Genomic DNA, 23,770 nt, shown 5'->3' on the forward strand with positions numbered 1-23,770 from the left:
CAATGGCATGATCTGGCAATCTCACTTCCAGGTATATAACCAAGTAAACTGAAAGCAGGGTCCCAAAGAGAGATTTGTCCACCCACATTCATAGCACCATTATTCACAAAGGCTATAAGGTGGAAGCAACCCAACTGTCCATCAACCGATGACCAGAAAAACAAATGTGGCATATACATTTGGAATATGTATGCACTGGAATATTCATCACTCTTTAAGAACGGAAATTCTGACACATGTTACAACATGGATGAAACCTGGAATTATGCCTAGTGAAACAAGCCAGTAACAAAAAGAGAAATGGTCTATGGTTTCATTTACGTGACCTATCTAGACTAGCCAAATTCATACAAATCAAAAGTCTAATGGTGCCTGCCAGGGGCTAGACGAAGAGAAATGAGGAGTTTTCATTTAATGAGTGTAGAGTTCTATTTCTACAAGAAAAACAGTCTGGAAATTGGTCACACAACAGTGTGAATACACCTAACACTACTAAACTGTACACTTAAAATGGTTAGGATGATAAATTCTTTTGATTTTTTATGTGTTTTTGGCTGTGTTGGGTCTTTGTTGCTGCGAGAACTCTTCTCTACTTGCAGTGAACAGGGGCTACTCTTCATAGCCTTTCATGGGCTTCTCATTACAGTGGCCTCTCTTATTGCAGAGCATGGGCTCTAGACGCATAGACTTCAGTACTTACAGTGCATGGGCTCAGTAGTTGCGGTTCCTGGGCTCTAAAGCACAGGCTCAGTAGGTGTGGCCCATGGGCTTAGCTGCTCCATGCCATGTAGATTCTTCCACTCAGTGGATTCCTTACCACTGAGCCTCCAAGGAAGCCCAAGATGGTAAATTTTATGTTATGTGTATTTTGCCACAATTTTTAAAAATTACTAAGGGCAATGCTTCTAAAACTCTTGATTCCCTAGGATGGTAAAGAGGAAGATCATATGACCACTTTTTAAAACTCAATCCTCTGCTTGCTTATGGGAAACAGATAAGAACAGTACCTATTCACAGGGTTGTGGTGAGAATTAAGTGAAAAAAATGTCTGGCACTGCCCAATAGAGTTTGACAGCCTGAGAAATATCTCCTGTTTCCTATTTTAATAAATTCATAGGTTGCCATGTTCCTCTTCATTAAGTGTATTTCATGGGAACAAAAGATTCAGAGGGGCATTTTACAAGATAGATGTCCAACAGGGAAGTCGGGGGTTATTTAGAGTAACAGGTAAATGTTGCTTTAACAGTTTATTTTCTCAGATATAAAAAAAGTTCATAGAGTCCACATATACATTTAGTACCAAATAGAACCCAACTATTTTTTTATGGAGATAATTGTAAATTCACACGCAGCTGTAAGAAATAATACAGAGATCCCTTGCAGGCTTTATCCAGTCTCCCCCAGTGATGATATCTTGCAAAACTATAGAAAAAAAAAATCATAACAGGGATACTGACAAAAATACAAACTACCAATCTCACTTCTTTGTCCCCAGTTTTATTTGTACTTATTTCTGTGTTTGCAGTATTTCTGTCACCTACGTAGGCTCATGCATCCACCACCATATTCAACGTTTCTAACACAAGGATTCCTCATGTTTACAACCACCCCTCCCCTCCTCCATCATAGCCCCTGGCAATCATTATTCTACCCGCCATTTCCAAAATGTTGTCACTTCAAGAATGTTATGTAAATGCAATCATATAGTAGGTAGCCTTTTTAGGATTGGGTTCTTTTTCACTCAGAATAATTCCTTGACCATTTAATATATACACAGCAATTTTTTCGCTGCGTATATCAATAGCTTGTAGAATTCCACTATTTTTAAAAAATATTTATTTTATTTATGGCTGTGCTGGGTCCTCCCTGGTTGGGGCCAGCAGGGGCTACTCTCCAGTCGCAGTGTGGAGGCTTCTTACTGCGGTGGCTTCTCCTGTTGCGGAGCACAGGTTCTAGGACATGCATGGGTTCAACAGCTGTGACCCCCAGGCTCTAGAGCACAGGCTCAACAGTAGTAGCACAGGGGCTTAGTTGCTCTGCAGATGTGGGATCTTCCCAGACTAGGGATCGAATCCTTGTCTCCTGCACTAGCAGGCAGGTTCTTTACCACTGAGCCACCAGGGAAGCCCAGAAACCCACTATTTTTTAAAACTGAAAAAAGTCATCCTGTCTTAGGGACCAATGTTTCAGAACTTTATGCAAAAAGAGTCCTTTTCCTGGCCAGTTTCCAATCAAATTCCCCACACTTCTCCCTTTATGGGTCACCATTACCCTTATCACAACCTTCATAATCACAGTTACAAAAGAAAAAAGACAATAAGAAATTGTACCATAAGATGGAGAAAAGGATATATATGCACAAGCATACACTGTGTTTTACCTACTCATCTTACTCCATCCTCCCAACAACTTGGTAAAGGTATACAATACTATATAATTTCACTTTTAAGTTAGGAAACTGAGGCTCAGATAAGTTAAAACAATTTGTCCAAAGCAACTCACCTAATACAAATAGAGCCAATACTGGAATCTGAGGCTGTCTGACATCAAAGCTATGTTACTTTCCACAATACTAAGATAGGAATTGATAAATTTATCTTAATTAACTTATAAAATTTTATACAAACTAAAGCCTCAGAAATCATCCATAATTTAGGCATAACTAATAGAAATAATGGCAGAAAGTGAAGAAGAACTAAAAAGCCTCTTGATGAAAGTGAAAGTGGAGAGTGAAAAAGTTGGCTTAAAGCTCAACATTCAGAAAACAAAGATCATGGCATCTGGTCCCATCACTTCATGGGAAATAGATGGGGAAACAGTGGAAACAGTGGCAGACTTTATTTTCTGGGCTCCAAAATCACCACAGATGGTGACTGCAGCCATGAAATTAAAAGATGCTTACTCCTTGGAAGGAAAGTTATGACCAACCTAGATAGCATATTGAAAAGCAGAGACATTACTTTGCCAACAAAGGTCTGTCTAGTCAAGGCTATGGTTTTTCCAGTGGTCATGTATGGATGTGAGAGTTGGACTGTGAATAAAGCTGAGCAACGAAGAATTGATGCTTTTGAACTGTGGTGTTGGAGAAGACTCTTGAGAGTCCCTTGGACTGCAAGGAGATCCAACCAGTCCATTCTGAAAGAGATCAGCCCTGGGATTTCTTTGGAAGGAATGATGCTAAGGCTGAAACTCCAGTACTTCGGCCACCTCATACGAAGAGTTGACTCACTGGAAAAGACTCTTATGCTGGGAGAGATTGGGGGCAGGAGGAGAAGGGGACGACAGAGGATGAGATGGCTGGATGGCATCACTGACTCGATGGACATGAGTCTGAGTGAACTCCGGGAGTTGGTGATGGACAGGGAGGCCTGGCGTGCTGCGATTCATGGGGTCGCAAAGAGTAGGACACGACTGAGTGACTGAACTGAACTGAATAGAAATAATAATAAATTGCTACTGTAACACAGACTACTTCATTTTTTGAAATGAAATGCCAATAATGACTTGAGTATTTGTTCAACAAATATTTTTGTCATGAATGTTATAAATCTTTTCCTTAATATTACATGCAATTTCACTAAAATAAGCCATCCCTTTTTTTATATTTCCACTCACCCTCTTCTCCCAAAATTAAATTAATTTTTAAAAGTAATGAACCCAAGACATTACCTGTTCTAACTCAGGAAATGAATCAAATTACTCTTACCTCTGTGTTTCTCTTTTCCCTAAAACAGCTTTTGATTAAAGACACAAAAATCTAAGAAGGGCAAAGCAGAGGAGGAGGGAGAATGTACTGTGCTTTAAAAGGGACAATACTTGGGCAGGGAAGGAGAGGCCATTTATTAACCAGACCTATACTGAGCAATGCACATGCTAGAGCACCTTCAGCAATGGTGATGCTAAAATAAACAATCCAGTTCTCCTGGCATCAAGAGCTCCCAGCTTTGTACCAAAATTAGTTATTAAATTAAAAATTGCAATGAATGTGACTAGTACTGCAACAGGAGAACGTTGTACATTTGAAGTACAAAGGAATAGCAATTAAATGAAGGATTTAAACCAGTGGCCTCTTTGATCATTAAGAACCCTCAACAAACAGAGACGCCACCCCCAAATGTCCACTTGAGAGTAACTTCAATACTATAGACATTTTCTTAGTGGTGAAGCATCTGTTAGATACTTAGCCAAATCATCTAAGATTTTGTTGTTGTTTAGTCGCTAAGTGGTGTCTGACTCTTTTGTGACCTCATGGACTGTAGCCCGCCAGGCTCCTCAGTTCATGGGATTCTCCAAGCAAGGATACTGGAGTGGGTTACCATTTCCTTTTCCAGAGGATCTTCCTGCCCCAGGGATCAGACTTGAGTCTCCTGCATTGGCAGATGGATTCTTTACCACTGAGCCACCGGTAAAGCCCTTCATCTAAGATTTAGAATTAAGTAAATACTTAAGGGACTAAAAACCATTGTATTAGTACTTCTGTGTTAAAGAACTTATGTATATTTGGTATATTTGCTGTTGATAATGCTGAAGGTAATTTGGCCTATTATTAAAGAGTAACAGGTCAGCTTTGTGACTGAACTTTAAAGCGTCTAACCGAATAATTGATTTAGGCTTGCAATTTTAAGTTAAAGGTTAATAAGTGCAGCATGTAAAAAGAGGTTTTTTAATTCAAACATTTAATGAGCTCCAAACACTACCAGCAACAGGCTATTGGAATAAATGAAGTATAGTTCCCAAACAAAGCACATTTTTTAACTGGAGATAAACACTTCTATCATACTTCCCTTGTGGCTCAGCTAAAGAATCCTCCTGCAACTCGGGAGACCTAGGTTCGATCCCTGGGTTGGGAAGATCCTCTGGTGAAGGGAAAGGCTACCCACTCCAGTATTCTGGCCTGGAGAATTTCATGGACTGTGTAGTCCATGGGCTCGCAGAATCAGACATAGCTAAGCAACTTTCACTTTCAAACACTTCTACAATAACAATTCTGGGGACAAGTGTTGTAACAGTATAAGTCATGACAGTGACTCAAAGGAAACAACAATTATTAATTAAAGAAGAAAGCAGAACCCAAACCAAGGAGTCTAACAAAGAAACTAGCAGGAAATAACCTTTACAGTAACTGACATTCTTACCTGGGTACTGCCACAGAATCCTCAATAGTCATGAGTCCCAGCTGCCCATCACTACCTGCACCCCAGGAAAACAGCTGGCCCTGGTCACTGAGGGCCAGACTGTGAGACTCGCCACATGCCACATGGACAATGTGCTGATCTGCCAAAGCTCCAATTTGCTCTGAAAAAAAAACAAAAAAAAATCAAAGGAGGAAAATGTAAAGCCCAGAAATAGGAATTACACAGAATTAGCATCCTAGGCAGTTGCGTTTTTCAAAGAGAACCAGTACATCTGTATAGAGAATATAAATTTCCTACGTTTCTGAAAGCTGTTGATCCAGACCCCAGTTACACTAGGTGGCACACAGACCTGGAGCAGTGTCCACACTCCAGATGTTCTCTCCGGTGTCTGGTGCTTCTCCCTAGAGAGATGCCTTAAAGGTTCAGTATTTGGAGGTGTGGAACCAGAGAAGACTCAGTGTAAATAGAAGTGAGGCTTCTTACTAAAAGCAGTGGGACTGAGGGAGAGTCTGCCTGGGAGCAATGAGCCCTTCCCCATCCACAAAAACACTCTTCTCTCCTCTGTTCTGTAACACAAATCTGTCTATATATCTAGCCAGGAGGATTTCTCTGAGAAAACTGAGAAAGTTTCTCAGGCCCAAAAGAAAAGACCCACAGCTACTGGCAATCCTGGATCCCCCTAGGAAATGTCCCGCTTCCCACTAGTTAACGAAACTTGCCCGTACACTGTTCTGCTTACATTTTAGTACCTCACTTTTAAAAAGAAAAGGCTGGACAAGGACAATCATGTATGTGAAGACAATTTAACATAAAAGTTAAATAGCAAAGAAAACAGAAGGAAGGAAACTCTGAAGAAAATGATCAAGCAAGGAACAGGAAAAAAAAATCTTTAGATCATTAGCAATATAAGACAAGAAGATTCCAACCTTCAGAAAACAAACAAAATTACCTTGGAAAATGAAAACATAACAGCACAAATTTAAAGGAAAAAGCTTCAGAGCAGGATGGGGAATAATAACTGAAATTTTCTAAGAAATAGAACAAGAAGTCAAAGAGCAAAACAGGTGGAAAAAGAAGAAAGAAATGAGACTATTTCAAGAATCTCAACAATGGAAAAATAAGAATCCCCAAAACAGAATGGAAAAAAACAAAGTAGAAATTTTCAAAGACAGGATTGCTCATAACTGAAAAACATGAGTTTCACATTGAAAAGATTGATTTAAAACCTCAGAATAAAGAAAATAAGGACTGAATTTTAAAAAGAAGAACTACTTCAGAACACTACAGCCTGAAATTTCACAACATCAAAATAGATTCTAAAATTTTCTAGAAAGGACAGTTTATATACAATTGAACAGGGATCAGAATGGCATCGTATTTCTCAGAAGCAATAATAAAAGCCAGAAAGACACTAGAGCAATGCCTTCATAATTCTAAAGGAAAATGACTTCTAACAGAGAATTTCATATCTAGCCAACCAAAAGGTCTTCCCTGGTGGCTCAGTGGTAAAGAATCTGCCTGGCAATGCAGGAGACATGGGTTTGATCCCTGGCTCAGGAAGATCCCATAGAAAAAGAAATGGGAACCCACTCCAGTATTCTTGTCTAGGAAATCCCATGGATGGAGGAGCCTGATGGGCTGCAGTTAATGGGATCACAAAAGAATTGGACATGACTTAGCGACTAAACAAGAACAACAGCCAACCAAAAATCTGAGAGGAGAGGGGAAAGAACAATTTTCAGGGATGTAAAGTTCTCAAAATGTTTTACCTTCCATGCCTATCTCAGTTACATAATATCATGCCTGCAGAACAACAACAAAAAGATTTTGGATTCAGGAAAGGGTAAAAACTATTTCCATGACAGCTATGTAGCAGCCAATGAAGGAAAATTGGAAGGAATGTCTCCAAAGTGAAAAATGACATACAATCTGATGAGTTTATATTATATGAGTTCTACAGTTCTGTCAGAGAATAAAGATTATATGCAAATGAAATAATTAACTTCAGGAAACACTAAACGCTTTACCAGTGATAAGAACAATCATGGTACACAAAGTCATAATAACCAAATATCATTTATTAATTTACATAATTAAATCTGCCAATCAATTTAAAAAATCAACTATATGGAAAAAGATGAGCATCTAGGAGTAAGAAAGAGGAAAGGCTGGGCAGAGAATATAAAAGCAGAGTAATCTTTCCCAGTATGAAGCCTCTAGATCATGTCCAATATTGAAAAAAAATCAAGAAATAGCATTATAAGCATGTTATTTATAAATATAAAGGCAAACTACCCCCAAAAAGTTTCAAGAATTGAAAGTGATGGTCTCTGCAAGTGAGACTCAAGGATGGGGACAGGAGAGGTAAGGAGGTGTTATTTGACCTAAACAGAGGTCAAATAATATATAATATTTCTTTTTAATTAAGCAGCTGAAAACATGCTCATGTCAGAGAAATCTCCTGAATTATCTCAACTCCGTTCATTCCCATGACCATCTCCTTTACCCTCTACTCGTAGGCCCTAACTCCCAACTCACCCTTGTTCCCCACACTAAGAACAGTCCTGTATTTACTTTGGGAAAACTAAGAAACTCCTACCAAAGTAGCTCAGGTGAATCAGATTCTTTCTTCCTTCACCAAATTTCCACATTGTACTGTAGTTCTAGGACTTCGGCAGCTTTTACGTTCTCTTGTGCCTGAGTGCCAGGCCTGATACCTCAGCCAGAACCAAGACCTGCGCCCCTCATACCTGACCTCCTATGCCAACCATTAGCCTTTCCTGCCTAGATGTTAATGTACAGCGTTGTTATGATTGTTATTCAGTTGCCAAATCACGTCTGACTCTTTGCAACCCCATGGACTGCAGCACACCAGCCTTTCCTGTCCTTCACCATCTCCCAGAGTTTGCTCAAACTCATGTCCATTGAATTGGTGATGCCATCCAACCATCTCATCCTCTATTGTTCCCTTCTCCTCCTGCCCTCAATCTTTCCCAGCATCAGGGTCTTTTCCAATGAGTTGGACTTCACATCAGGGGGCCAAACTACTGGAACTTCAGCATCAGTCCCTCAGATGAATATTCAGGATTACATTCCTTTAGGATTGACTGGCTTGATCTCTTTGCTATGCAGGAGACTCTCAAGTCTTCAACTACCTGCCAATCCTGATGAAACTGGAAACTTTACTGATGAAGTAAGCAAGCAAAGTCAAGTCAAGAGACAACAAACTCATCTTTAAACTTGGAAAGGAGGATTGTGTCAGCCTTCTTTATGGTCCAATTCTCACACCCATACATGATTACTGGGAAAACCATAGCTTTGACTACATGGACCTTTGTTGGCAGTGATGTCTCTGCTTTTTAATACACTGTCTAGGTTTTGTCACCGGAGAAGGCAATGGCACCCCACTCCAGTACTCTTGCCTGGAAAATCCCATGGATGGAGGAGCCTGGTGGGCTGCAGTCCATGGGGTTGCTAAGAGTTGGACACGACTGAGCGACTTCACTTTCACATTTCACTTTCATACATTGGAGAAGGAAATGGCAACCCACTCCAGTGTTCTTGCCTGGAGAATCCCAGGGACGGGGGAGCCTGGTGGACTACCGTCTATGGGGTCACACAGAGTCGGAAACGACTGAAGTGACTTAGCAGCAGCAGCAGGTTTTGTCACAGCTTTTCTTCCAAGGAGCAAGCCCTAGGCAAACCAATTCCTGTCTCATCATACATCAGCCACCAAAACAGACATGGAAGGAACCCCTATTTCACCACAACACAACTTGCAGCCCCAAAGGCAGAGGTTCCATTCAGTAACACAAAGATTTGTAGAGAATTAAAATCCTAGTTGTATCAAGTCCAATTTATTTCATTTCTCCTAGCCAGAAAACTAAGCTCATCTGATTCATACTAGGAATCTGTTACAGTAAAATTTTAATTGCTCTTCTAGAATCTACTCCCTGGGTCAACTGGGAATGCTTCGTGCACAGCTCTCACTGAATACACCCCTGCCCCAGTTGGGAACACTCAGGCTGCAGTGCACATGTTCACACGTAATCTCTTCTGATTCATTCTGTCAAGACTGTATGCTATATTTTGCAGATCATGACAGAAACTCAACCCACACATTTAGATAATTAAACACACTAAGGAAATATTTGGCATTTTTTGACAATAAAAGTATATTTTATTTCTGATCCTTTCACAAGAAGCAATTTAAGCTCTTTAGAAGTCTTCAGCAAGGTTAGCGACTCTGAATGAGCCAAGGTAATAGGGCAGAACAGCAGCAAATGTGGAATGATGCTTAGGGCAAGGCAGCAATTCAACTGCACTCAGTTTTTTAGGATTACTGCTAGTTGGCTTTTGAGCCCATCATAATTTTTTAATGTGTTTTCAAACTAACAGTAAGTTGGGCAGTGAACCATCATAGAGTGGTAATAAAGAAGGATGTTATGTGCCTGGAGGGTAGATGGATGCTGCTCATGTGAACTTAATCCTTGCAACAATCCTGTAAGGTTCCATCTCTCTAATAACCCCTGCTGAGAAAAAGTGTGTTATCTGGTCAGAGTACACAACTAAATGAGTGGTGGAGCTAGGACTGGATCCCAGGTCTTCCTTTCTTCCAAGCCCATTATACCCCCAAGTCTGTATCATCTTCCCTCATGGAAAAGAACTAGGTGATTTTAATCAGTAACAGTCACTACTCTTACTGTCTGTTCCAATGAGAAATGTTATCGAGTAGTTTACAGTTAACAGTATGAGCAGTTTGGGTGAAAGGTATACAGAATATATAAAATTAGTAATCAATATTTGGTACTCAATTTTTCATAAAACTTAAAGTCAAGTAAGTTTAAAATGTCAGCAGTTAGCATGACAAAAGGGGTTAAGCTTTCGTCACTTAGATGTCTCCTGAGTTGCCCCAAACTATCTACACTTTCTTTTTAATAGTGGTCAACAAAGACAGAACCACACTGTAGGAAACACACGCTCCGAGCTGCCATTCTGTGGATTCCAAGTCCTCATATTCACCCCAACCCTGATTTTCATTTCCCACTGAACTCTCTAGTTCACATCTTGCCTTCTGCTGCTATACTCTACTCTCCCTGGACAGTTTTTCTCCAAAGTACTATCAACCTAGTCTGAGGGGTACAGCAGGCTTTTATTGAAAGTTTGGGATAATGGAAATGAACTCAGCAAACCACTCAGAATATAACCAAGTTCCCTGCAGATCCCATCCAACAGAATTTCCTAGTGCCCATCTTTCCTCCTAGGGGCCCCTGGATTTCTACAACTTGGCAAGATTCGCCCTCATTTTCTTTGCTTCTGTGTCTGAAAGGTCTTATTCCCAAGCCATATTCCAACTACTTTCTAATTTTCATCTAAACATTTTAGGGCAATCTGGGCTATGCTTAGTGGGATCTCAATGCTAACACAACTCACTTTCAAGTGACCACTCCCTCCCTTAAGAGTGTTATTACCATAGAAGAAATTCTACCTTGTTCCTGAGCCAAAGCAATCAAACTAGAGTCAACTTTTTAAAAACCTTTTCATATTGTCATGCAGTAAAATGAACCTTTTTTAGTGGACAATTCTATGAATTTAAGCACATGTAGTCAGTGCCACAATCAAGATACAGAATGGTACCATCACCCAGGAAGTCCCTTAAAGTGTTATCTCTAAAAGACAAAGAGTTTTATTCCTTAGTCATGCTCTCCTCATCCCTAACTCCTGGCGACTACTGATCTACTTTCGATCACTACAGTTTATATTTTCAATATAACAGAATCACAGATTCACATAATAGAATCATATAGTATCTAACCTTTTGAAATTCTTTCACTCAATATAACAACTCTGAGATCCATCCAAGTTGTCATATGGATCAACAGTTTGTTCCTTTTTATTAATATTAGTCAGTAGTATTCCATTGTATTATGGATGTACCAAAAAAGACTTTTTCTCATTTTAAGCAATTATAGAGATTAAATTAACATATATGCACAGGTTATTGTATGAAAATAAGTTTTCGTTTCTCTGGAGTAAATACTCAGGAGTGGGTATTTTAACTTTCCTGTTCAGTGTTGGGTTATTTTAAAAATCTAATATGATGATCTCTGCACTGATTGTTTGGCTTAGACTATTTAGATTTAAAATAATTATTGATATGTTGGATTTTGTGATCTTTTTAAATCTGCTGTTCTTCCCTATTTTTCACCCTTTTACCTCATTTCTCCATCCGTACTAAACATTTTCTAGTGTTCCATTTTTATTGTGTTTTTATTATATCTCTTTGATTCGTTACTTGTGATTGCTCTAGAGATTACAATATAAGTATTTAGCTTTTCAAAGTGTAATTAGAATCAATCATTTACCATTTAAAGTGGAACTAAGAAACTTTACCACAACATAGCTCTCTTTACCTCTCTTTCCTTTAAGTTACAGATATCTTAAATATTACATCTGTATATACTGAAATCTCTGTAACCATTTTATAATTTATTTTAATCATCAAGACATTTTTAAAGAATTCAAGAATAGTCTATTATATTTATTGAGATATCTACTATTTCCGTTGCTCTTCCTTCATTCAGCTCAGTTCAGTTCAGTTGCTCAGTCATGTTCAACTCTTTGTGACCCCATGGACAGCACACCAGGCCTCCCTGTCCATCACCAACTTCCGAAGCTTGCTCAAACTCATGTCCATCGAGTCGGTGATACCATCCAACCGTTTCATCCTCTGTCACCCCCTTCTCCTGCCTTCAATCTTTCCCAGCATCAGGGTCTTTTCCAGTGAGTCAGTTCTTCGCATCAGGTGGCCAAAGTATTGGAGCTTCAGCATCAGTCCTTCTAATAAATATTCAGGACTGATTTCCTGTAGGATTGACTGGTTTGACGCCCTTTCTGTCCAAGGGACTCTCAAGACTCTTCTCCAACACCACAATTCAAAAGCATCAATTCTTCAGTGCTCGGCTTTCTTTATGGTCTAACTCTTACATCCATATAAGAATACTGGAAAAACTGTAACTTGGACTATGTGGACCCTTGGCGGCAATGTCTTTGCTTTCTAATATGCTTTTCTAATATGGTCTAATATGGTCATAGCTTTTCTTCCAAGGAGCAAGCGTCTTTTAATTTCATGGCTGCAGTCATTATCTGCAGTGATCTTGGAGTCCCCAAAAATAAAGTCTGTCACTGTTTCCATTGTTTTCCCATCTATTTGAAATGAAGTGATGGGACCAGATGCCATGATCTTCGTTTTCTGAATGTTGAGCTTTAAGCCAACTTTTTATTCTCCTCTTTCACTTTCATCAAGAGGCTCTTGAGTTGTTCTTCACTTTCTGCCATAAGGGTGGTGTCATCTGCATATCTGAGGCTATTGATATTTCTCCTGCAATCTTGATTCCAGCTTGTGCTTCATCCAGCCTGGCATTTCACATGATGTACTCTGCATATAAGTTAAATAAGCAGGGTGACAATATACAGCCTTGATGTACTCCTTTCCCAATTTGGAACCAGTCTGTTGTTCCATGTCTGGTTCTAACTGTTCCTTCTTGACCAGCATACTGATTTCTTAGGAGGCAGGTAAGGTGGTCTGATATTCCAGTCTCCTTAAGAATTTTTCATTTTGTTGTCATCCACACAGTCAAAGGCTTTAGCGTAGTCAATGACGCAGATGTTTTTCTGGAAATCTCTTGTTTTATTAATGATCCAACAAATGTCGGTAATTTGATCTCTGGTTTCTCTGCCTTTTCCAAATCCAGTTTGAACATCTTGAAGTTCACAGTTCACGTACTGTTGAAGCCTGGCTTGGAAAATTTTGAGCATTACTTTGCTAGCATGTGAGATGACTGCAATTGTGCAATAATTTGAACATTATTTGACATTGCCTTTCTTTGGGACTGGAGTGAAAACTGACCTTTTCCAGTCCTGTGGCCACTGCTGAGTTTTCCAAACTTGCTGGCATATTGAGTGCAGCACTTTCACAGCATCATCTTTTAGGATTTGAACTAGTTCAGCTGGAATTCCATCACCTCCACTAGCTTTTTTCATAGTGATGCTTCCTAAGTCTCACTTGACTTTGCATTCCAAAATGTCTGGCTCTAGATGAGTGATCACACCATCGGGGTTACCTGGGTCATTAAGATCATTTTAGTACAGTTCTTCTGTGTATTCATGCCACCTCTTCTTAATATCTTCTGCTTCTGTTAGGTCCATACCATTTCTGTCCTTTATCGAGCCATATCTGCATGAAATACTGCCTTGGTATCTCTAATTTTCTTGAAGAGATCTCTAGTCTTTCCCATTCTAGTGTTTTCGTCTATTTCTTTGCACTGATCACTGAAGAAGGCTTTATCTCTCCTTGCTATTTTTTGAACTCTGCATTCAAATGGGTATATCTTTCCTTTTCTCCTTTGCCTTTTGCTTCTCTTCTTTTCACAGCTATTTGTAAGGCCTCGTCAGACAACCGTTTTGCCTTTTTGCATTTCTTTTTCCTGGGGATAGTCTTGATCACTGGCTCCTGTACAATGTCACGAAACTCCGTCCATAATTCTTCAGGCACTCTATGAGATCTAATCCCTTGAATCTATTTGCCACTTCCACTGTATAATCGTAAGGGATTTCATTTAAGTCATACCTGAATGGTCTACTGGTTTTCCCTACTTTCTTTAAGTCTGAATTTTTCAATAAGGAGTTAATGATCTGAGCCACAGTCAGCTCCCAGTCCTGTTTTTGCTGACTGTATAGAGCTTCTCCATCTTTCTCTGCAAAGAATACATAATCACTCAGATTTCGGTATTGACCATCTGTGATGTCTATGTGTAGAATCTTCCTTCATTACTGATGTAACAATATTCCCTCTGGTATCATGTCACTTCTGTCCAAAGAGCTTCCATTAACTATTATTTAGTAAAGGTCTGCTGGCTGTGAATTTTCTGCCTTTTCCTTTGTCTGAAAATGACTTTGTTCTGTTTTTTTTTTTTTGGCTGAATATAGAATTCTGGGTTGATTTCATTTGTTTCAGCACTTAAACACTGAACCACTTATGGCCTCCATAGTTTCTGGGGTGAAATCCACATTCCCCTGTAAGTAAAATGTTGTTTTTCTTTGGCTCCTTTCAAGTATTTTCTTTGTCGTTTTCAGAAGTTTGATTATAGTCTGTTGTCATATAAATTTCTTTGGATTTATCTTGCTGGTTTACTGACTTCTTGCATCTGCATATTTATGTCTTTCACCAAATTTGGAAAATTTTCAGCCATATCATTTTTAGCACTGCCTTCTTTCTCTCATCTCCTGCTAGGATTCCAATGACATGAATGTCAGACCTTCTGTTCTTGTCTGACAAGCCTCTAAAATTCTGTTAATCTTTTTCTCTGCCTTTTTAATCTTTGTTACTCAGTTTGCATAATTTCTATTGATCTTCAACATCACTGATTCTTTCCTCTGTCATCTTCATGCTGCTACTCAAACCATCCGGTTTTTCATTTTTATTATGGTATTGGTTCTTCTTTATATCATCTATTTCTTCGCAAAGAATTTCATTTGTCCATTTGTTTCCCAACAGTGTGAGCCAACTTCTTGGAAAATATGTACCATAGCTACTCTAAATCAAGTCTTTAGATAGTCCCAATACCTATGTCATTTCAGCATCTGTTGTCTCACATGTTTGTGGAGATTTTCCTGGGTTTTCCGATGCTGAGTATGATTATATTATGAACATTCTGAATATTATAAGATTCTGGGTCTCATTTAAATCTTCTGGAGAACGTTAACAATTTTGTTTTAATTTTCAAAGTCTTTGCATGTTAATTGGGTTTGTGTCCTGCGTGTGCCACATAGTGGCTAGCCTGAAACCTGAGTGGCTGTCTACTTGTTAGGTAAGTTCTCAAAGTCATTTATATGCTAAGCAGGATCAGATTCACACATGTACCTCAGGGATGAGCCCAAGAGTTCATAATAACTATGTGGAGTTGCTTTCCCACGCTCCTCCTCCTCTGCCATCTCTCAGATACTTTCAGGTTTCCTGGGGCTCTCTATTTAGCTCTCCAGCCTACATACTGTGCTTCCACAGCTCCCTCGGGCCAAATGGCAAGGGGACCAGAGGGGGAAAATGGTAAACTCATTGCCAATTCAGTGGCACTTTAAATTCTGGTCTTCTTTCCCAATCCACCTGCCATTATTTGCTTTTCAGAGTCCTCAAAAGGCTGTTCCATGCACTCTATCCAGGTTTTACAGTTGCATTCAGTAGGAGCAACAGGAAGGAAGGTGCTTAGTCTGTGAACTGGAACTGGAAACCCAGAGTGTGATGTTTAAAATAATATTTTTTGTCCCTACTATGTGTGTGTGTCCATAAACTGATTTGTTCCACTTGGCTAGAAAAAATAAATAAATCAAAGGCACAGCTCTCCCACAAATGCTCCAACTACAATTGTGTTTAACCTAAAAGCTTGATTCCCAATGGCAGGCAGTATCTTTGAGTAGTTGACGCTTCCATTTAAATTATTTGAGCATATCGAACACTTATTTGCATAATCTTATGTTTGCCCAAGTTTAAACAATCATTCAACCAAATATTTTCAACTAAAGAATTAGAGAAAAGATTAATTACTATTGTAATTAGAGTCTATTGTAATTAAAGTCTATTGACTTTAGAGCAGTAGGTCTCAGTTCAGGACCAGATGACTAATCCTGGGCTTTAATCCTCACATACAAAGCCTGAAAACACTTATACACTATGAACCATGTTTGAGAATCGTTTCTTTTTAAAGCCATAAATCTAAGTTTACCATGTATGTTTTCAGATGCAATAAGCCAAAATCAATGACTAAGTCAATTAAAACATATGGAGAAAAATAAATAAAACATATGGAGGCCTGTCACAGGCCATGGGAGGGGAGAAGACTTTGTGAGTCTGAGTCATTAGCACTTCACTAGTCAGAATAATATCAGCTGCAATCTGTGACTCAGTTATTTTCAAGATCTCAGAATTGCCAACTATGGCATAATCTAATGCTGTAAGACGATTTTAATAGAGAAAGATTAAATTAGGAAACTACCTGAGAGCTCTGATAGAGGCAATCCTAAAAGCCCAAGGGACCACTGAAATGGTGAGACAATAAATGTAACATTGTGTAGTTAAATGCCTAAGTCCTCCAGGTGATAATTTAAGATCATTCCAAGAAGACTGAAATCTTAATCCTCAGTTCAAAATATTAACAGTCTCTCAGAGTTCAGCTCACAGCTTACCGTGGATGCTTTCTCTCTCACAAAGCATTTTGGCACCAGAGCATCTGTTTGGGTACCTACCACAATTAGAATATAAGCTCCAAGAAGTCTGTCTCTCGTTAAAAAAATGCTAGGGAACACCTGTTGAATATATAAAGTCTCAGGTAGCAAAATGCAAAGTCAGGCTTTAAGATGTCTCAAATGACCAAAAAAAACTACAAATTCTGGTGCTATTGTTCCTATTAAAGGAGAGGAAAACAAACTAGTTATTTCAAATTACTAGAGGAGTTTGCTTGCTCCTTGGAAGAAAAGTTATGTCAAAACTAGACAATGTATTACAAAGCAGACATACCACTTTCCCAACAAAGGTTCATACAGTCAAAGCTATGGTTTTTCCAGTAGTCATGTATGAATACAAGAAGGCTGAGCACCAAAGAATTGATGCTTTCCAACTTTTGTGCTAGAGAAGACTCCTGAGAGTCCCTTGGGCAGCAAAGAGAGCAAACCAGTCAATTCTAAAGGAGATCAACCTTGAAGATTCACTGGAAGGACTGGTGCTGAAGGTCCAATACTTTGGCCATCTGATGGGAAGAGCTGACTCATTGGAAAAGACCCTAATGCTGGGAAAGATTGAAGGCAGGAGGAGAAGCAGGTGACGGAGGATGAGATGGTTGGATAGCATCATCATCGACTCAAAGAACATGAGTTTGAGCAAGCTCCGGGAGCTGGTGATGGACAGGGAAGCCTGGCGTGCTGCAGTCCATGGGGCTGCAAAGAGTTGGACACAACTTAGCAACTGAATAACAAGGGGAGTAAGGGATATCATCATCATCACCCTTTATGGGGGAATGGAGAAAATAAAATAGTTTCAAAAGATACATGAATCAGAGAAGTGACAGATCCATTCAGAAAAAATAAAATTAATCTGCACCAGATTCACTAAATAGAAGATTGTTAAGAAAACCCAGCACCGTCCCCACCCCGGGCCCATTGCCCTCCCCCAAGCCTTTTCTGTATGTCTTCTTTACTACGTGAGGCTTCCTCACATAGGTGTGATCAATTACGACTTCCATTTCCAGCCCTTCTCCCCTCTGGAGAATACGGGGTCGGCTAAAAATTCCAAGCCTCTAATCATCACTGGGTCGTTCTGGTGACCCATCCCGGCCCAGAAGCCCAACCAAAGTCACCACATTAAAACAAAAGATGTGAGTTCCCTGGTATCCTATTGGTTAGGATTCCAGGGGGCCCAAGTTCAAACCCTCATCAGGGAACTGAGATCCTTCAAGCCCCCCAGCATGTCCCCTCCTCCACCAAAAAAGATGCTCCTAGTATCATAGTACGCTCTTATCACCTAGAAATTTACAAGGGTTTTAGGAGCCCTGTGCCAAGGAACAGAGATATATATAAAAAACATTCTTACATATATATTTTCTCACATATATATTCTCATCCTCCCAATTTTCACCACATACTACACTTAACACTAGCTATTTTACTCCTTAGAGCTCAAATATTTCAACTCCCTGCAAGGCAGCCAAAACCCATGGATGATCCAAAAGAGAATTAAAAAACCCTCTATAGGAAATCACAAAATACACTGAGAAGCTGACATGTTTTACCTGTGCAACCACAACAAAATACTTTCCACTCCCTTTCTTTTCCAAGACGCTGTGTTAAAAGTCTCTCTTTTTTTCATCATTTAAACTGTGGTAGATGTAAAAACTGTCTTTGATTAAATCAAAATAATAGAAATAAGTTGATCAGCTTTTAGGGAAAAAAATGAAGGACCAGAAAATCAAATTTATGGTACAAATCCAATTTACATCTCCCAAAAAAGTAATCAGTAGACACCTATGTTAGTATGGGCTTCCCAGGTGGCACTAGCGGTAAAGAGCCCATGTGCCAATGCAGGAGACATAAGAGACACACGTGTGGACCCCTGAGTCGGGAAGATCCCCTGGAGGAGGGCATGGCAACCCATTCCAATATTCTTGCCTGGACAATCCCATGGAAAGAAGAGCCTGGCGGGCTACAGACCATGGGGTCGCAAAGACCTGGACGTGACTGAGCAACTAACACTAATACACTACCAATCAGTATAAACTTTAAGGCAAGCATTTTGACAATACTCCAGAAACTTTAGAATTTTGCATGTTCCTTAATCCAACAGTCAAATTTCTAAATGTATTCTAAAGAAATACTATATACTGCATTGCTACTAACAAAAAATATAGAAGTAAATTGGGATTATACACTATAAATTGAAATATGCAGCCATTAAAAAGACTGATATAGATCAGTATGAACATCCAACATGGAAAAATATTCATATTAAGTGGAAAAAGAAAGTTACAAAGAAGTATTACAAAGTGACTTCATTTGAAAATTACACTGATGTTTAAAAAATATTGGAAAGGTATATTTCAAAGTAATGTTTTATCATTCAGAGTGATAGAATTAAAGAGTAAAACACTCTTATTTGCTTCTCCTTGCTTATGGGTATTTGAACTGTGTGCAATATACATGTATTATTTTTGTAACATGGAAAATTTTTTAACTTTTATAAAAGGACTTTTTACCACTTCCCTTTCTTATTCACATCTTTTTTCAACAACTCAAATCTTTTTCATTCAACGTGATATAGCAACAGAAGACCATTTCCAAGACTGCCATTGCTTACTATTTTAGACTATATGCCACCTTACAAACAGTATCACTGTGTAATCACAACACAAGACAAGCTGCTTCTGGAGAGGCTTCATAAACACTTGCTTGCTTTTAGAGACTGAGTAAAGTTTTATCACAGCAGACAAAACATCCCTGCACTGAGATCAATCTATGGAATTATAGCTCTCTGTCCATTTTCTCTTAAAAACATACATGTATATAAACTCACAAATCAGAATATAGAGATAGATTGATTGCAAGACCCAATTCTATTCAGTCTTTAAAAAAGAAAAAAAAAACCTCTAAATATAAACACATAGATAAAAAATAAACAAACAGATGGAGAAAGATATGCCATGCTAACACCAATCAAAAGAAAGCTAAACTGCTATATTCATACCAGGCAAGGTGGATTTGAAAACAATGAATATCATCAGGGATAAAGTATAATATTTCATGATGTTAAAAGGAACAATTCTCAACAAGATCTGATGATCTTAACTGTGTGCACACTTACTAACAAAGCTTTAAAATGCATATAGCAAAATTCAAAGAGTCAGAAGAAATAAGCAAATCAGTAATGATAGTCAAAGATTTCACCACTATTCTCTCAGTAAATTATAACAAGTAAACACAAAATCAATAAATATACAGAGCTTAACACTATCACCCAACTTGATCTAATTGACATTATAAAACATTATCCATCAACAGCAAAATACACATTTTTTTTAAATGTACACAGTATTTTACCAAGATAGACCATATTCTGGGCCATAAAACAAATCTGAATAAATTTAAGAGGCCTGAAATTATATAAAGTATGTACTCTGACCACAGAATATTCAACTAGAAATCATTAACTGAAAAAAAATCAGTAAAATCCCTATATATTTGGATGTTAAACTACCCACTTCTAAATAACCCATAGGTCAAATAAGAGAAACTATTACAAAATATTTTGAACTGAATAAAATCAAAAACATCCAATGAAAACTTGTGGAATACACCTAAAGTGATGCTTAAAGGAAAATTTTTAGCATGAAATGCTTATCAAAATAGAAATGGCACATCATTGATTTAAATGTCTACATTAAGAAACTAGAAAAATACAGCTAATTAAGCACAAAGTAAACAAAAGGAAATATTAAGAATATAAAAGCACAAATCAATGAAACAGAGAAAACCAAGAAAGATTAAAAACAATGACTGAAATAAAAATTTTTTCTTTGAAAATATTAATAAAACAGGTTAGCCTCTAGTCAGTCTAATCAAGAAACAGAGAAGACACAAATTACCCATATCAGAAAAGCAAATCTTACAAACATGAAAAGGATAGTAAGGGAACATTTTGAACTATTTTTTGCCAATAAATTTGACAACTTAGGTGAAGTGGACAAATTCCTTAAAAGACATAAACTATGAAAACTCATCTAAGATGAAACAGATAATCTAACTAGTACTACATCTTTTTTAAAAAATTGAAATTGTAATTTAAAAATGTCCACACAAGAAAACTGTAGCCTCAGATGCTTTAACTAGTGATTCTATCAATCATTTAAGTAAAAGATAATAACCTATAATAAACCTATATATAACATAGACAAACGCTTCCAGAAAACAGAAGGCGGAACACTTCCCAACTCATTTTATAAGGCTACCATGACCCACAAAACAAAACCTAAGGCACTACAAGAAAAGGAATCAATAATCCTTATGAACACAATTCCTTATCAAATTTTTAGAAATCAAAAGCAACCAAGTGCGATTTAGTCCATGAGTCTAAGGTTGGTTTAATAGTCAAAAATAATCAATACAACTTATCACTTTAAAGTCTAAAAATGAAAAGAGAAAAAAGAAAAATAATACAATCATCTCAATAGATTCACTATAGCACGTAACAAAATTCAACAGTCATATTTTTTAAATAGAAAATCATTATATTTAATGGTTAAAAACTAATGCTTTCCCTCTAAAAAAAGGAACAAGGTAAGGATGTCCTTTTTTATAACCTCTTTCACTGACTAGAGTCCATTCAGTAATATAAGGCAAGAAAGTAAAAGACATACACAGACTGGGAAAAAAGAAATAAAATTGACTTGATTTATAGACATTATCATTTATGTAGAAATTTCTAAGGAGCTTACAGAAAACGTAACCAGGACTATTAAGAGAATTTAGCAAGGTGATTCAAGACCAATACACAAACAATTAACCATATTTCTATAAACTACAAAAAAATTATAAATTATTTCAAAATACTTCAAAATATTATAAATTAGGAAAAAACTATGTGCAAGAGCTGTATAGAGAAGTACAAAACATTGCCAAGAAAAATTAAAGACCCCAAAATGGAAAATATACCATGTTCATAAATCACAACAGCCAGTATCATTAAGATATCAATTCTCCCCCCAGATTGAGCTATAGATTCAATGTAATCCTAAGGAAAATCCCAGCAGGCTTTTGATAGAAATTGGAAAGCTGATTCTCAAGTTTATATGCAAAAGCCAAGGACCTAGCATGGCCAAAACAGTTCAGAAGAAGAAAAATAAAGTTAGAAGATTTATATTATTGCACTACATACTCTGACGATTTACCAAAAAGATACAATAGTCAACAGTGTAGAACTAAGGACAGACATGCATATAGAAAGAATAAAACGTCTCAAGATAGACTACCACACATACGGCCAATTGGATTTCAAAGGTGCCAAAGTAATTCAGAGTAGGATACAGTCTTTTCAACAGTGGTCCTGAAAACTGGATATCCACAAGCAAAAACTGAACATTGACCATATTAAAATGGATCACAGGCCTACATGTAAGAGCTAAACAATAAAATCTGAATTAGAAAACTTACGAGAAAAATCACTATAATCCTGAGTTAGGCAAAAGTCTTAGGTCTCAGAAAACATGAATCATAAAAGCTAAAACTAATAACTGGATTTCACCAAAATAAAATTTTTGCTCTTCAAAAGACACTATTGAGAAAATGAAAAGGAAAACCACTGACTGAAAGAAAATATTGCAAAATATCTCTTTATAGAAGACTTGCATACTGAATAAAGAATGATTACAGCTCAAAAGTAAGACAAGCAATTTGATTTTTCTGTAGTGAATATTAAATGAATTTATTCAAGTAAAACTCTTAAAAGAATGGCTGGTAGGTAGAAAATGCAATGTGAGTCTTTATTACTCTCCTCCAATGGCAATTTGATATTTTTTTAAACAGGCAAAATATCTGAACACATACTTTGCCAAAAATAAGACATCAGTTCAGTTAAGTCGCTCAGTCGTGTCCGACTCTTTGCGACCCCATGAATCGCAGCACGCCAGGCCTCCCTGTCCATCACCAACTCCTGGAGTTCACCCAAACTCATGTGCATCGAATCGGTGATGCCATCCAGCCAGCTCATCCTCTGTCATACCCCTCTTCCCCTGCTCCCAATCCCTCCCAGCACCAGGGTCTTTTCCAATGAGTCAACTCTTCGAATGAGGTGGCCAAAGTATTGGAGTTTCAGCCTCAGTCCTTCCAATGAACACCCAGGACTGATCTCCTTTAGGATGGACTGGTTGGATCCCCTTGCAGTCCAAGGGACTCTCAATACAAATGGCTAAAAATAGTCTCATGAGAAGTTGCTCAAGATTGTTACTCATTAGCAAAATGCATATTAAAACCACAAGATTTCATTATATATCAATTTGAATGGCTGAAATTAAAAAGACTGATGGCACCAAGTGATGGGGAGAAATTGCAGCAACTAAAACTCTTACTGTGAGGATAAATGAAAATCACACAGTCACTGGAATACTGACAGTTTCTTATAAAGTCAAAGATATACCTACTATATGAACCAGCAATCCCAGTTCTAGGAAACTGCTCAAGAAAAATGAAAACACATATCTACACAAAGACTTGTACTCATATGTTCATAGCAATTTTACTCAAAAGAGCCCAAACCTGGAAAAAAACCCAAATGTCCATCAACTGGTTAATGGATAAACAATGTCATATGTCTGTAACAAAGAATATTCAGCAAACAAAAACAAACCACTGAATCAACAATGTAGAAAGAATCTCAAAATCATTATTCTAACAAGCCAGACACAAACCTACTTTATGCATGATTTCATTTACATAAAATTCTCAAAGTGTCAAAACTATGGGGACAAAAAGCAGATACAGGGAAAGTAGTTGGTGTGGAAATGGAATAGACTACAAAGGGCATAAGAGAAGTTTTGGTGGATGAAAAAAACGTTCTGTGTGATGACCGCAGCGGTGGTTATTTGATTCTCACGACTTCAAAACTCATTAAATTGTACACTTAAAATGGGTTAATCCTACTGTATGTAAATTACAGCTTTAGAGCTGTTAAAAATACAGTACACCAGAAAAAGTACGAGTTTTTCAAAGTTTTTTTAGATATCAGGGATCAGAAAATAAACAAGATTGGTTCTGCACTCAAGTTCACTCTGACTAGAGGCAAATAAGTTATATGAACTGATGTTACAGCACAATGTGATGAAAGACACACACAGAGACTGCTAAAAGCAGCCCACGAGAGGCATCTAATCCAGCCTCAGTGCAGGGGAGAGTCAGGAAAGGCTCACTGCAAGAGGTAACATCCAAGATGTGCCCTGAGTAACAAAGAGCTAGTTCCTTATTCATTTACCTACCCATTCCAAGTGACCCAAAGTCTGTAACAGTAGACGTAAAGATTACATTTAGTGTGTGAGTCCAAAGACAAA

The 23,770-nt window shown here is 37.9% G+C and overlaps 1 protein-coding gene across 4 annotated transcripts in view; it reads right to left on the reverse strand.

Annotated features, from left to right (window-relative positions):
• The window catches only part of HERC3 (HECT and RLD domain containing E3 ubiquitin protein ligase 3), a 198,368-nt gene that overhangs the window by 89,591 nt on the left and 85,007 nt on the right, over positions 1-23,770 (reverse strand). For all 4 annotated transcript variants that reach the window (XM_027544090.1, XM_027544087.1, XM_027544088.1 and 1 more), the window contains exon 4: positions 5,136-5,295. In XM_027544090.1, the coding sequence (XP_027399891.1) occupies positions 5,136-5,295 (160 nt within the window). The remainder of the gene's footprint in view (positions 1-5,135; positions 5,296-23,770) is intronic.

Source organism: Bos indicus x Bos taurus, chromosome 6 (genome assembly GCF_003369695.1).
Source record: "Bos indicus x Bos taurus breed Angus x Brahman F1 hybrid chromosome 6, Bos_hybrid_MaternalHap_v2.0, whole genome shotgun sequence".
In the NCBI taxonomy this organism is placed as follows: domain Eukaryota; kingdom Metazoa; phylum Chordata; class Mammalia; order Artiodactyla; family Bovidae; genus Bos; species Bos indicus x Bos taurus.